The sequence below is a fragment of the Salvia miltiorrhiza genome, chromosome 3 (assembly GCF_028751815.1).
Source record: "Salvia miltiorrhiza cultivar Shanhuang (shh) chromosome 3, IMPLAD_Smil_shh, whole genome shotgun sequence".
NCBI lineage: Eukaryota > Viridiplantae > Streptophyta > Magnoliopsida > Lamiales > Lamiaceae > Salvia > Salvia miltiorrhiza.
In genome coordinates, this window is record NC_080389.1 from 21,672,667 (window position 1) to 21,688,244 (window position 15,578).

At 36.1% G+C, this 15,578-nt stretch overlaps 2 protein-coding genes and 1 long non-coding RNA gene across 5 annotated transcripts; 1 reads left to right on the forward strand and 2 right to left on the reverse strand.

The window, feature by feature from the left end:
• Positions 1–659: 659 nt before the first annotated feature.
• LOC131019189 (uncharacterized) lies at positions 660–2,546 on the reverse strand. Its single transcript, XM_057947866.1, has 3 exons — positions 2,409–2,546; positions 1,483–1,825; positions 660–1,352 (listed from the first exon to the last, which is right to left on the reverse strand). Exons 2-3 carry the CDS (start codon positions 1,813–1,815, stop codon positions 795–797), a joined length of 891 nt encoding a protein of 296 aa, XP_057803849.1. The 5' UTR covers positions 1,816–1,825; positions 2,409–2,546; the 3' UTR covers positions 660–794.
• A 5,132-nt stretch (positions 2,547–7,678) lies between these two features.
• LOC131015813 (uncharacterized) lies at positions 7,679–11,914 on the forward strand. Its single transcript, XM_057944235.1, has 7 exons — positions 7,679–7,721; positions 7,803–7,902; positions 8,961–9,079; positions 9,284–9,352; positions 9,592–9,699; positions 11,086–11,301; positions 11,447–11,914. Exons 4-7 carry the CDS (start codon positions 9,335–9,337, stop codon positions 11,594–11,596), a joined length of 492 nt encoding a protein of 163 aa, XP_057800218.1. The 5' UTR covers positions 7,679–7,721; positions 7,803–7,902; positions 8,961–9,079; positions 9,284–9,334; the 3' UTR covers positions 11,597–11,914.
• A 348-nt stretch (positions 11,915–12,262) lies between these two features.
• On the reverse strand, positions 12,263–15,304 carry LOC131015814 (uncharacterized). 3 transcript variants are annotated; one of them, XR_009098684.1, is made up of 5 exons: positions 15,138–15,304; positions 14,913–15,038; positions 14,669–14,725; positions 13,525–13,584; positions 12,263–12,840 (listed from the first exon to the last, which is right to left on the reverse strand). It is a non-coding gene; the product is annotated as an uncharacterized LOC131015814 (long non-coding RNA). The 3 variants fall into 3 exon arrangements; XR_009098685.1 differs by having other exon boundaries at positions 15,119–15,302; XR_009098683.1 differs by having other exon boundaries at positions 14,913–15,304.
• Between the last annotated feature and the right edge of the window lie 274 nt (positions 15,305–15,578).

Below are 15,578 nucleotides of genomic sequence, written 5' to 3' on the forward strand. Positions count from 1 at the left end.
TAGGAAAGATGGAGATTCAGTATTAACCTTCGTATATGAAGGTCTAATAACTAACTTGCCTTGCGCACAAGCATCACATGGGAATTCCTTTGTAGAAAGAATCTTTTGATTCTTTATGTTGTGCCCATATGAATTATTGATTATTCGGCGCATCATAGTCGCTCCAGGATGTCCAAACCTATCATGCCAAAGCTTAAAGCTTTTTGTATCATTGAACTTTATGTTCATGACATGGTTTGTCTCAATTGCTTTTATGAATGTGTAATACATTCCAGAAGGTAGTGTTGCTAATTTTTCTTTTGTCAGCTTATAGCCTGAAACAAAAGAATTTATGTAAAGATATTCATTGCTACCTTCTGCAATTGTCTCTATGTGGTATCCATTATTGCGGATATCCTTGAAACTTAGTAAGTTCCTTTTAGACTTACTAGAGTACAGGGCATTTTTAATATCTAATTTAGTATCATTTGGCAAAATGATACAAGCTCTTCCGGAGCCTTCAATGATGTTTGATGCACCTGATATTGTGTTGACATTATCATTGGCTAATGTCAACTTAAGGAAATAATTCTTCTTTTGAAGAATAGTGTGTGTGGTGGCACTATCGGCAAGACAAATATCACAAGATTCCATTTGATTTTCTGAGATATTTTGGAAAAAAAAAATCAATTATTATTGAGTAAGCATTTGATTTTTATTATTGTAATAAAAAAAATAAAAACAACATCTTGAAATTAAAAATAAGCAATGTCATCTTAACAACTAGAAAAGAAAAAAAAAATTAAAATTAAGGACTAAACAGTGTCCATATTATTATCTTCAAGCACACCACCACCGATCAATTGATCTATATTATCTCCTTTTGGGTCATCAAAGAAGTCGGAGACATCTAAATGAGTAGTATCAATTGGACCGTCAAAGTCAACATTATTGGACTCCTTCTTGCCTTTTCCCTTGATTGAATCTTGATATAGATCTGCAAGGTGTTTTGCTGTTCGGCAAGTACGTGCCCAATGTCCTGTCATACCACACCTTTGGCATTCACCTTCCTTTTTGTATGAATTGTGCTCGTTGGATGCTTTATGCTTTTTGTTGCTAAAGGTTGCATCATGTGGTTTACCGCGTCCACGACCACGACCATATCCACGTCCACGTCCACGCCCACGTCCACGTTGGTTCCCACGACCACGTCCATTATCATGGTTGAAAGTTGCATTGGCTTCAGGTAATGCAGCGGAATCGGTGGGGCGGAGTGCGTGATTTTTCAAGAGCAATTCATTATTTTGCTCGGCAACCAACAAACAAGCTATTAATTCTGAATACTTTTTGAAACCCCGCTCTCTATATTGTTGCTGTAACAGCACATTAGAAGCATGAAAAGTGGAGAATGTTTTCTCAAGCATATCAGTATCACTAATTTTTTTCTCCACAAAGTTTCAATTTAGAAACAATTCTAAATAATTCAGAATTATAAGCACTCACAGACTTAAAGTCTTGCAGTCTTAGATGCATCCACTCGTAACGAGCTTTAGGAAGGACGACAGTCTTTTGATGATCAAACCTGTCTTTGAGGTTCATCCACAATTCTTGTGGATCTTTAACAGTCAGATACTCTGTCTTAAGGTCATCATGAAGGTGATGACGAAGGAATATTAGTGCCTTAGCGCGATCCTGGTCGGACGCTTTGTTTCCTTCTTTGATAGTTTCTCCTAGACCCCTTGAGATCAGGTGAATATCAGCATCAAGAGTCCATGACATGTAATTCTTGCCCGAGATGTCAAGGGCGATGAACTCAAGTTTGGCTATGTTTGCCATCCGTGCAATTCTGCACAAAATAATCAAGGATATATTATCCAAATGTTTAATTTATTTGCTCAGAGAGCTTGTAATATTCTTCAGGAATATTACTTGTGCTACTTTAATAGCATCAATTTAAGATCTTGAATGTAATATTCTTCAGGAATACTACTTGTGCTATTTAAATAGCATTAATTTTCAAGATCATTTTGAAAAGAAAAAAAATTGTATATATATATATATATAGTATATTTCATAATATAACATATCAAATTTCAAAAATAAGAGCATAAGATTTAAATCTCTTTCAACTTCAATAGATTTAAATGTATATATAGATCATCAAAGAACACGAAACAAAATAATAATTTGAAGAAAGAAACAAATAGCAACATGATTCTTTGCCTAAATCCCAAAACATTCATATACGTTGACTAAGTATACCAAATCAATCTAAAAACACATACATAATTACAATGGCTCTCAATTCCCAATTGATTCGTTTTTTTTTTTTTTTAGTAATCAATTCAAATACGTCAATACATGGAATGCAATTTAAACAATAGTATCAACAACAACCAATAAAGAGAAATAGAATTCGAAAATTGGACCTTTTACGATCGAAGGGAGATGATGAGAGAACTAGAACTTTCGTGCTGATAACGTGTTATAAACTAGAGAGAAGCGAGATGTTATAAACTTGAGAGAAGCGAGAGAATCGATTAGAGAATCAAATGAAGTTCACAATACACCCATATTTATAGGTGTTAAACCAAGTGTGAACGTCCGGTGTGAACGTTCACACACGTCCGGTGTGAACGTGTGTGACGGTGTGAACGTCCGGTGTGAACGGAGGACAGTCAACTCCGGTGGCTTGAAGATGTCAAGTGTTATTCTCCCTCTAGGTTTCTTGGTCAACACACATAAGATATATCTAGAAGATATATTTACAACATTGCAATCATTATACATAATATTATCGATCGCACAAGACCCCGAAAAAATAAGGGCTTCAAAATATATAAATCCATAATCCGTATAGGTATTACTAGTAAATAATATTTGCGACCCTTATATTAGTAAATGTGTGTAATATAGCTCAGCTTTTTTTTTTTGTTACCAATAAGAGATGATTTTGTTTAAAGCAATCAAACGTCTGTTTTTTAGTCTGTCTTTTAAACTTTCTAAGGTAGCCCCAAAAAAGGTAGTCTGTTTTCTAAAATTTAACAAGCTTTTCTTATTAACAAAATTTAACAAGCTTCTAAATTTTAGTTTGTTTTTTAAAATTTCTTAGAGCATCCGTGCCCTCCCCCGTTGCCGCACCGTTGGCTCGCGAGCTCGCCCCCCTCCAACGCTCCGGCCTCAAACAGCGAAAGGATTGGGCGCGTGCATAGCACCGTCCAATCAGATAATTTTCGGCCAAATTTAAAAAAAAATTGAAAAAATTCGAAAAGTAGCCGTTGTTGTTTTCCGTATTTTTTTTTTGCCGTTGCAAATTCGGCCGTTTGGCCTTTTTTTTTTTTTACTTTCTTTCTTTCTTCTATAAATTGCTCCTATCTACCTTTCCTTCTCAAATCTTTTTCTTTCTTCATCTTCTTTTCCTACCTTTCTTACAAAATCATGGACGAAGATTGGAGAAAATATTGGAACCAACACCCCCAAATCCATCTCCCGGCAAATCAAATACCTTTCAAACGCAAGGCATTGAAGGAGTCAATTTGAATGTCCGATTTGCGGCAGCCGAGCCCGAGCCCGAGGTGGAGGAGATAGCATCTATGCCGACGACCACCAAACAACAAGGTCACTACAATCCGCCGAAAACGATCTTCATATGTCGTTTGTATCTCGAGCACACAAACGACTCCGTGGTAGGGGTAGACCAAAGTATCTCCACAAGGCCCCAAGGCCAAAAGGCGGCGAAGAGAGACAAAGGAAAAGGCAAGAAGAAGGCCAAGACATCCGACGACAATGCTCAAGCTCTCGGGTACATGGCGAAGATGGTCAAGGTCATGGGACAATTCTCCCAAACTCAACGCGACATCGCCGATAGCATCTTGATGAGTAGGGACACATCTCAAATAAATCCCGACGAGTTGGCGTTTCACTTGGCCAAGGTGGCGGAAATCAAGCAACGCAACAATCTCTCATAGATTTTAGGTTTCTATTTTTATGTTTTTTTTTTAATTTTAAGTAATTTATGACTTTATTAATTGTATTGCAATTTTAGTTTTCAATTAATTAAGGGTTTGATTTTTAATTTAATGAATTTTAAGTTGTTAGATTTAATGTAAATTTTAATTAAAAAATAACAAAAATATCAAATATAAAATGAAAAGATAAATTAGAGAGCTAAGGATGGGCTCTCCCATTGTGGAGAGTTGACTCTTAAATGGTGCGGACCACATTTAAGAGCCCACATTAGCTCTCCATTGTCGATGCTCTTACTTTCATTTTCTCTTTTTAAGTGTTTTTCAATAATTCTCAAATTTAGAACGAGATAATTTTTTTAAAATTTTTAATTATACTTTGTATGTTAAATTTTTATTTTCATTAATAATTGTTAAGAGCATGACTAAGTTTATATATATTTATTAAATAATTTGACAAAAATATATTATTTAATTAATATTTAGTTTATACTCCCTCCGTCTACGAAATATTATTATAATTTGTCATTTGATCCGTCCAGAAAAAGTTGGTTTAATTTATTTTTAATAATAATTTGTGATCACTTTCTCCACTCACTAGCTACATTCTTCACTCACTAACTTAATTTTTTTTTAATATATTTTTCTCTTTATTTATAGGCCGTTTCCTCTACTCAATAAATAAACACAATTTTTTTTAAACTCGTGACTTTCTTTGTTAGGACAATATTTCATTGACGGATAGAATAATTTTTTTCGACTACAAATAAAGGACTCAAATTTCAATATTTCGTTGTCGAAGAGAGTAATTTCTTTCAACTACAAATAAATGACTCAAAATTAGGAATTTCGTTGCCCGCCCCTGTTCTGTAGACTATTCTATTTTTTTGATCAGGAAAAAGGGAAATTTATTAAGATAAAACCAGCATGGCACCAGAAGTACCCGACAAGGAGAAAACACGCACAGCCAAGGCCATGCAAAAGGGAAAAAAACAGAGAAAAGCTGTCACCCAAATGCAGATCAGGTTCATGAGCTTTCTTGAATAATCGACATGCTTCCAACACCAAAGTCTTGATTAATCTCAGCAACAAGCTTTCCTTTGTTCCACAAGATTCCACTGCAATCACCATCGTTCCTCACTTTCTCACAGCGCCAATTAATAGAATCCAGACACATGACAGGAAATTTTGATAAGACTTTTCTCCAAGGCATTGAAATGCTCTCTTGCCTTCTGCTAAAGTGAGGTAAAAGAGGATATTGACCAGGAGGTTGAGCACCAAGAGGTAAAGTTCAAATCAAGATTCAACAAATTAAACGCTTTATTCCAGCTCCAAAGTCGGCCTTTGATTTCTTGAATCAGCTTTTGAGTCTCCCACCCTTTCCCTTCGAACCTATTTTCATTTCTTCGCTTCCACAGGAGCCAAATACTACACATCCATGCTGCCTTAAGAAACTTCCCAGACCTCTTTCTGCTTCCCAGATGAATGAAGGAGAGAAAATGTTTTGCTAAAGTGTTAGGCCTCACCGTGCAGAAGCCAATCCAATTCAGAACAGCCCCGTTCCTGACATTTCAGGGGCCCTAGGCAAAAGAAGATAAAAGGGCCCTTTATATAATAAATATGTACAAAAATGTCAATATCATAAAAAGCGCTTTCTTCGAGCTTTTGCAGATGCAAAATCATTAATAATTACATCAATATTAATATGTTCTAACATATCTTTCTCAATAGCAAAAATTGCCAAACCGTTCAACCTTTCTTGCGACATTGATGCCCTCAGATAGGTTTTTATTAATTTAAGCTTTGAAAAACTTCTTTCGGCAGATGCTACAGTCACAGGAACAGTTAATAAAATTCAACTAAAATGTCTATTGCTTTGGTATCAAGATTATTCCAATTTCTAGGATCATAGATATCAATATGAGGAATAGTCTCTTTTTCTTTAGTAAGAGTAACAATTTCTTCTTCTTCTTCTTCTTCTTCTTCTTCAATATTAGACACATTTGGCACAAAATTATGGTCAATAGAATCATCAATTTTATTTTCCTCATTGTCTAAAGTTTCATTTGATCGATTCAAATTGTCATGAGAAGAAGAACCATCCTTTTTCAAAACAAATTTATCAAGAGCTCCTTGTTGTGATTTCCTTATATCAACATCTCTTTTTCTTTTTTTTTCTTTTTTCACTTCCTGATAAATGTTTTCTCGGCAACATATTATAATTGATATCAAAGAAAATAACACTATAGGAGTTAAAGGGAACAATGGCACCTGGAAAATAAAAGGAAATAAACTGCCAGAGCAGTGGACAGTGGTGACCGGAGGGCCGCCTTTTTTCGGTGGTCGCCGACGGTGGCACGATGCAAGAAAGTGAGAAGCAAATTAGATTACAAGCAAAGCAATTTTCTGGTCGGTGGATTGGCTTTTCCTTAATTCCTTTTCCTTTGGGATTGCAAAAGAGACGTTGGGAGTTGCGGGAAGAAGGAAAGAAAGTATGATTAAGAGGAAAGGGAGGCAAAGTCAAATAATAAAAAAAGAGGAAAGGGAGGAAACGTGTGGAATTGGAAAAGAAGAAAAGGTGGTTGTGGGCCACCTTTTTTTAATTGAAAATGAAGATTGGGCTAGTTCTAATGTAGTTCTTTTTATAATTGGAGGCCCAATACACATCTGAAATTTTTTTTATTCCTACATAATAATTAAAAAAAATATATTTGGGGGCCCTATTTTGCCCTGGGCCCTAGGCGGCCGCACCCCTGGCCTAGGCCCAGGGCCGGCCCTGATTCAGAATACCATCCCAAACCTGTTCCGCTTTTGGGCAAGAAAGGAAAATGTGTTCCGCCGTCTCGATCCTGGAAACACAGCCATTGCATGATGATTCCTCAATAGAGATCGCCACATTTCTCTTGATCAAGTTGTCGCACATTGCCATTCTATTTCTCAAACATCTCCATGCCGTCACTCTCACTTTAAAAGGGACTGGTGCATCCCACACAGCTCCTAGCGCCTTGTTCACCTCTTGTGTTGGTGGAGTACTGTTCTTAGCTGCCACCAGGGAGGAGTAGGCTGATTTTGTCGAATACATTCCGTCCTTAGACGCCTTCCACATCCATCAGCTTTTCCTGTACAGGGAAATTGGTTATCAAGAAACTCAGTCAACGACTCAACACTCCCTTTCTCCCTCTCAAGCAAATCCCTTCTCCAATTAAACACCCACTCCCACTTCCCATCCTCCCCTTCGGTAAATTCTATCCTACACCAAGGTCGCCGGCACTCCTAATTCCGATGTGCGACACGTGTCTATCTTCCATTTATGAATTTATCTTTTTCTTTTGCAGAGATGAGTTAACAGAGTTAACTCCTTCCGTCAAGCACTCATTACATTCTTGGGAAGTGGTTTACATTCTTGGGAAGTGGTGTATCATGGCATCAGAATTCGGCAATTTTATTTGCCAAATGTTTCGGCAACACTGACATATGTATAATTTCGGCGCCAATTTTCAAATTTCAATTTTTTGGGGGTCAAAACAAGACTTTTGGAATACTTTTCTCCATTTCCTTCCCTACGAATTATCAGATTCATTACAAGAAAAATAATCGGACATTGTCGGAAATTTTTATGGAGCCACGGCCATAGGAGATTGCCGGCGGAAGGCCCACCGACGGACGTCGGCAGTCTTATACTGAAATGTCAGACGCAACCAACGACGATTGTAAAAAACCCCCCACCGCCGCACTCCACCGCTATCACTGCTCTTCTTCACCACCACACCGCCTAGTGTCAATTCTCATCTCTTTATTGTTAATTTTCTATTTGCTTTTTTTCTCTCACTCACTCTTAATTTCTCATCTCTCTCATAGTTACCACCGCATTCCACTACCGCCGCCACAGCACCTTTGACGGTGAAGTCTCTCATTAGCCGGCACCCACTCGCCGTCGTCGTCCCTGACTCGACTGTAGGTAAGCTTTGTCTCAGTTTTAGGACTTAGGGCTTTAAGCATAGGGCTCGATTTTTTAAAATTCTGCTGGTTTAGCTATTAGCTTACTTCTATTAAATTGTCTATTGAAATTTGGGGCAAAAAGTGTTAGATAATAGCTTATTGAGGTTCCCTGTAATCAAACTGTCGCCTGCACAAACGTTACAAGGTTTTTCCTCTCTCGCAATTTGTATTTGGGTAAATTGTGTAGATCGTGAATCCGTTTACTTGGCAAGTTTTGCTTTATCACTACATTAGGACAATAAGGATATTGCTAGTTCTAATTTGTATGTCATTGATGAAATGCTATGAGATTTTTATTTCATTTCCTATTTCTGAAACACCTCGAGTTATGTGTGTTCATCTTTCATTATAGATATATATCGAACTTTGGCATAAATCTTATACCTAATAGATATACATCATATTTGTTTTATTTGTATAATTAGTTCTCGTCATCTATGATTAAACATTTGAGGATATAGTTAATTATATATATCTGATTCTTACTCCGGAACAAATTATGTAATTGTTACGAGTCTTTTTCTCTGAATTTCTGTACGCGTTCTAATCTCTCTGCCGCTGGTGTTTCGAATTGATATGTGAGCTTGCTGTTGCCGAGCTGAATGTTGCAAGATAAATACAAGTTCTGATCCAAATATATATGTCCTAGTCATTTATTTTGCATTGAGTATAGTGTGGATGATTAATTTGCTGTCAATGATTTGTGGAGATCCGAATAAACAATGCACTGTTAATGCTGGGGAGCAGAATCTCAAGTTACATTTTAGTGATTTTGCATATGCCTATGATTGAACTTCACATTATCACACTGGATTGCAAGAAATTTAGCTTATCGAAACATGAAACTTTAATATTGACTTAAACGTTGTTATATTATCCAATTGCTTGAGTTAAATAAAAGAACGATTTAGATACTTCATTTGTTCTTTAAAACACACATGCAAGAGCTAATAATGAGATATATATGTGTTGAGGTTTTACCATTATCAGTTAATCCAGACTTATGGATGATTTTAGATGGTACAGGTGAATGTATTCCAGTTTCTGAAGCTGAGCTACCTCTTACCCTACCTGAGTTGGATGATTTTACTCCAACTGGGACTGGGGAGCCACCATTGACGAAGGCCCTTTCTTGGGTATGTTTATTTTCTTCTATGAGTTCAAGCAGGTCAAAGTTGTGTAGAGATATAGCTAGATGAGACCTAACTCTCTGAATTATAGCAATTCTTAAGCCCTTTACCACATCGTTAGGATCCATTATCCTAACTTGGTATCTTTTTTTTGTTGTATTTTTTCTTCATGAAACATATTTATGGATAATGTGTCTCAGGTACAAACAGTTGACCAATCTCTGGGAAATCAGCTCAGCGGGAGACAAACACTATGCCTCAATGGGCTGGTTCTTGCTGGTAAGACTTATTTCTACAACTAACAAGTATAAATAATATTGGCACTGTTTCATATTTGCTATATCTGGTTTGACAAGAAAACATGAATATGCATTATATTAAGCTTCTTGGTACAAAACTCATCTTTGAGGCATTTGTGATTGTGATTTCCAAACATTGTGAGCATAGTGAATGATATCCAAAATAGTTTTCTTGCTTGGTACAAGGCTCACTAAATATTTATGGAGCCACGGCTGTAGGAGATTGCCGGCGGAAGGCTGACCACGGACGTCGGTAGTCCTATACTGAAATGCCAGACGCAACCAACGACCACAGTAAAATCCCCCCACCGCCGCACTCCAATTGAGGTCGGCATATTTTATTGAATAAATTTCATTATTTTCCATGTTATCGGCAAATAATCTCGGCACCCATTTTGTATGTTTGGCAAAGATTATTTTTGATCGGCAAAAGTATATTTAAATACAAATATATAATTTAACTCATAGTTGTGGAAAATATTAATTTTAGATGCATATCTATTAGATAAAATTGATGTCGGCAAATTTTATTAATAAATTTAATCATTTTTTATGGTATCAACAAATAATCTCGGCAGCCCATTTTATATACTCCACTTGGCAAAGATTACTTTTGATCGGCAAAAATATATTTAAATGCAAATATGTAATTTAACTCATAGTTGTAAAAAATATTAATTTTAGATGTATATCCATTAGATGAAATTGATGTCGGCAAATTGTATTAAATAAATTTCATTATTTTTGTCAAAAAATTAAATAAATTTATGGGTTAACTCCGATTTTCTACATTTATCTGTTCTAGGATTATTTGTCATTCAAATTATAAATTCTCATGGTATCGGCAAGAGTCTCGACAGTCAATTTAGTATGTCTGGCCAACATTAGTTTTATTATGCAAAATACTTTTAAATGTAAAAATATAATTTAACTTATAATTATGAAAAGTACTAATTTTAGAAGTAAGTTTGTAAGGTTAAATTAATAGCGGCAAATTCTTTGAATAAACTTTATTATTTGAAAAAAACTTAAATTTAAAGGTTTCTTTGCCTTTAACGGTAAAGTCTCTCATTCGCCGTCATCCACTCGTCGTCCCTGACTCGACTGCAGGTAAGCTTTGTCTCAGTTTTAGGACATAGGGCTCGATTTTTGAAATTTATGATGGTTTAGCTATTAGCTTGGTTCTATTAAATTGTCTATTGAAATTTGGGGCAAAAAAATGTGAGGCTTGTAAAGGTTCCCTGTTGGGGGTTGAGAGGCTTGGTGAAGATTTGAAATTTGTAGATTTGAACATGCTTGCCTTGTCTTCACACGAAATACACTTCTGAATTTTTAGAGAGGTTTGATTTTTGTGTCTGGTTGTTGTTCACAAACCTTCTTGCTCTCATTTTTGTTGCTTCTGTGGTTGCTTTTAATTCATTACATTGATGTTTATCTGTCTTTAAATAGCATCCATGGAAGCCCTCAAGCTGTGAGCCTGTTGTCGAACTAGCCAAATTGGTTTCTTTAAGGTGTTTTTCACATTGAAAGTCTGTTAGAGTAACGAACAAATTTTCAAGAACAGGTTAATTTATCTATATTTTTGCAAATTTCTTTGCATTTCCCCCGTAGAGGCATACAACAGAATTGTTTTACTTAATAAAATTATCACTTTGAAACCTCAAGTCAAAACTGAGTCTAGTTACTTTACCCCCTTTGAATTGCTATTGATAGGTCTTGGCACTAAAGCACCATACATCCAAGCTCTTGGATTTTTCAGACCTCCGATCATTAACGACTTTCGGATTTAGAGTGGAGGCACTGAGTTCACTTTGTTCATTAGGGGAGTTGACTGTGGAGACACAGATAATTATTGATGACACTGTTGCAACGCACCTGACATTTAATCCTATGGGTGTTATGACAGCTGAGAGGAAAACTGCTCGTCAAGTAGGTACAACGGTTGCCTTCAAGAATTTGTTTCTTTACTGCTTACACTTACATTTCTTATATTAGCTTGAAAGATACAGCTGAGTGGAAGGAATATGGCAAATTAATTCTGTTATTAAATATGAGTATGATTGCATTTGTCCAGGACATGGTGGCAACAACATTACTTGGCGTTAGTCATAGCATTTGTTGTAGTGGTTCTAATTGGACTGCTGGCATTTGGGGGGTGGTTTATCTGGAGGAGGAACCAAAAACTGGGCCGAAGTCTCGTACAAGCCCGTTGTTTCAGTTGTAGCCGAGCAGGAACTCCAGACTTTGCAGAACTAGAGAAGTGAATTTTTGGTTTGATACTCAGCTTGTACCTCCGATTCATTTTGCTCCATTAGCAACGAGATTCATTTTAAAGGCGAAATTGTAGCTTAGAAATTTAAGGTGGCAAAACCCATGTAATGAGCATGCCATTTTGTGGCCATGTCTGTGTATGGCAGAATTTCATTTCAGCAACCTCTGCCATGAAAGTGAATTCTTGCTTTCATAAATTTAGAATGTTTAGTCACATGAACATTTTATATAGGATCACAGCATCAATGAATAAGTAAACATTTCTTGTGTATGCTTTTTGATTAAATGTTGAGTTATTTTGACCCGCTTCAGTGCTCAACATGTTGAGGCTGCAACTTCAAAATTTTGCCAAATTTTGATAGACGAGGTGAAATTATTGGTAAATTTATACATAGCTTGTGTTAATGATAGTAACAATTGGAAATAGTAATCCAGCAGCATAATCAGTTCAAGAGATTGCTATTCGAATGAAGAATATGATTCATAGTTAGATGAGTTTACCCAGTAAACACCAAGCATAGTTGATTGCAGATTTAGATGAAGAAAAAAAAAACATATCCACGTTTATAAGTTTGATTGAGGCAATCATATAAACACAAAGTGCAGAATTCACATGTGCGTCAAAATTAGGGAGCACTATCAATACTTGAAAGTTTACAGCAAGAACTGAACTACAATCTCACTTATCTACATGGGAAAAGAGAGATAGCTAAGACTTACAATGACACTGCACTACAGCCACTACTATGTCAATTGTCAACGAATTAACCACAACAGCTGAGCACCAAAATTGAAAAAAATACAAGTTAGAGGTGAGAAAGGTGTCATGCTCATACCTAAACAGATTTATACAACAAGGGCAAAAGGGTGTGCTCTACACAGTGGTAGAGCAAGCACAAATGATGCCGATGACTCTTTTCATCTCCAGCGTCATTTTGGCTGCTGCTTCTACCTTGTGTATAAAGGTCTTGCTATTGGATTATCTTGTACAGTGCTTTTGAAGAGAGACTCAGATAACATATGTATGCTTCAGTTATTGCTCGGGGTGATGATGGTGCGTTGCTTACTTACTATATACATATAAAAAATAAATATGTCCATTCTGAGAAGCGGTGAAGCTCATTCAGCACTGATCACAGTTCCGGGTGAAACTTGTACTTCCTTCAACTGGACATCATATGATGATTGGACCTCTTTCTGCAAACATATATGTAAACTCTTTCAGTAACCAAACATTTCAGGAATGAAAGAGAATTTTATAATTCAGGCATATAATGCCTTATGTTTAAATAATAGACTGGTTAATGTCAAAACTCCAAAACTAGTGCAAAACATAACTGGAAGAAGGGTATAGGAATAGCAGGCTTCTATTAACAATACTGGCTTGGAAATGTAACAACAATCTGATGTTATGTGGAAACCATGGAAAATTAGATCATTGATGTGAAGACACAACAATGAGACAAGAGAGCAAAGAGAAACTGGTGCAAATCAATGGCATGGAAAAATTAAAGAGTCACAGGAATATAAGGTCATTGTCTGGTAAAAGAGTCAGAAACTAGTGAGTTATGATTTCTAGAAAAGCTTTCCCATTGGTGTTATTCTGTTCCATGAAGCCAAGGTGAAATTGTATGTGTGATCAAAACTTGTGTATCAAGTTAGACATTCCTGAGTTTGGTGGAAAGGTACAACAAGCAAAGGTGCAAGATTACAAGTGGTTCGTCGTTAGTAGTGGGATCAATCTACATATATCAATTTAAAGAGGTTCTATTGCATTTACAGTAATCACTCAAACAGAAACCACACCTATGCACTCGCTATAGGCAAGATAGAAAATTCTACACAAAATGTTGGGGCAACCAGATGAGGCAGAGCACTTACAATTGGCTCGAACTCAGGACTGAACAAATTTAAGATCAGGTTTCTCGTTAATAACAAGACCTGCAAATCAATGGGAAGCAATCAATCTTTTATACATACATTTTTTCAATAAACGTGATGCAAAGTAATTCTCCATCAATTGGTGCAAATCAAAATGCCAAGTAATGAACACAAACCAAGCCCAGGCAATGAGCATCTGGGAGCAGACAACATGACAGATAAAGATAAATAATGATCTAAACTCAGCTTGTAAAGTGAGAAATTATCATGTAGTGTTGATTTTTCAACCTTGAGTAGTCAGATGCATGACAGATAAGAAAATTGATATGTTGTGGGGAAAAATGCTAATTTGAGTCATTCCCCCTAAATCTGTTAACCTCCAACATTTTCTATCTATAGATCATGCATTTATTAGAGATAGATATCAATCCTATTGCAAGGTTCAGATGCTGCAGAATAGTTATATGTCTCAAATCCAGTACAATATCCTCCACCCTAAACATCTTTGACTTTATAACCATGAAATCAGAATCCCACTTCAATCTTTCAAATACACATCCTTCCCTTATTAGAAATCCATAGGTATTCATATTATATCAGACAATGACATTCAAACATAATTAGAAATGGACAAAAAGATTGGGACTAAATTTCTGAATCCAACCATTTAAGTAATCAACTTTTTTTGAAGAATAGGAAGCTTAGCATCCACAATTTTCAAAATCAACAAATAAACAATATCTTATACAAGGCTAAAACATACAACCGAACACTTACTAGCTGGAGAGACTAAGGGTAGTGCTACAACATAATTTCATACTGTTATAATCCAAAATTCCACCTAAGTTATTAACAACAAAGAGGACTATTATAAAGGATCTTTTTCAGTTAGCGGAATATGAACGATGCATTACTAACAGTTTTCAAATACCAGAACATATGACAGCTCAATATTATTGTCCACGTTTATAAATCCGGACGACCTTTATAAGTAATCATCTGGATTCGCTAGAAAACAGTTGGTTAAGTCATATTTCAATGGATTATTGTCCTACACTTGCTAGCCACTTTAACTAGTTTACAGAAGAGGCAAGCTGAATTGTTTAATTACTTTGCTACAAAGAATATCACAAATCTATTTCACCTGCAAACTGAGGGACGAGCGGTGTCGGAGAATAATCGGCGACGGCGTGAGGGACACCTACAACAACTAACCCATTAAGAGAAGAGATAATTCAAATTACTCAGCAAGGGAAGACTTGAAGAGCTCATAGACACAATCAATCCATCATAATAATTTGCCCTAAAATTAAAGCCGCAAATTCCAACAAATCAACGTAAAAATTACATGAAAATTAAGCGATAATTCGAAAAACAAAGCAAAAAACCTGCAGTCCAGCGTGAGAAGAGCGAGAGACGAGTTTATTCTTGTCCTTATCCTTGGCTTTTGAAGGCAGTTTTCCCCATCAACAACCCCTTCGCTCATTTCTCGACATTCTCTACTTCACGTAAATCTGAGTATTACACAGAAAATTTAATTGAGAAAACAGAAAGATGAGGGGAGTTCTCGCCGAGCCATGCGCTTAACGATGACCTGTGGGTCAGCTGCTCACCAAACGAAATCAGAGGAGAATCCCCGCGACGACGGCGATTTGCAGAACCCTGGGTCGACGACGCGATGGCGTGGCGGACGAAACTTGAAACTGGAAGAGGAGTGTAACCCAGCTGTAAATTCAAAATGAAAGAAGCTGCAAAATACACATTCCCGCTAAATGCACATATTTCAAGGCAAAGAAACCCTTAAATTTAAGTGTTTTTCAAATAATAAAGTTTATTAAAAAAAATTGCCGATATTAATTTAACCTTACGAACTTACTTCTAAAATTAGTAGTTTTCATAATTATAAGTTAAATTATATTTTTATATTTAAAAGTATTTTGCATAATAAAACTAATGTTGGCCAGACACACTAAATTGACTGCCAAGATTCTTTGCCGATACCGTGATAATTTATAATTTGAATGACAAATATTCCTAAAACAGATAAATGTAGA

Bases quoted from the DNA above. Each gene is read 5' to 3' on its own strand.
- LOC131019189 (XM_057947866.1), bottom strand. From the start codon at position 1,815: ATGGCAAACATAGCCAAACTTGAGTTCATCGCCCTTGACATCTCGGGC. The intron at 1,353-1,482 runs GTGAGTGCTTAT...GTGCTGTTACAG, and splicing joins GACTGCAAGACTTTAAGTCT to CAACAATATAGAGAGCGGGG.
- LOC131015813 (XM_057944235.1), top strand. The intron at 9,700-11,085 runs GTCGGCATATTT...TGCTATTGATAG, and splicing joins ACCGCCGCACTCCAATTGAG to GTCTTGGCACTAAAGCACCA. The intron at 11,302-11,446 runs GTAGGTACAACG...GCATTTGTCCAG, and splicing joins AGAGGAAAACTGCTCGTCAA to GACATGGTGGCAACAACATT.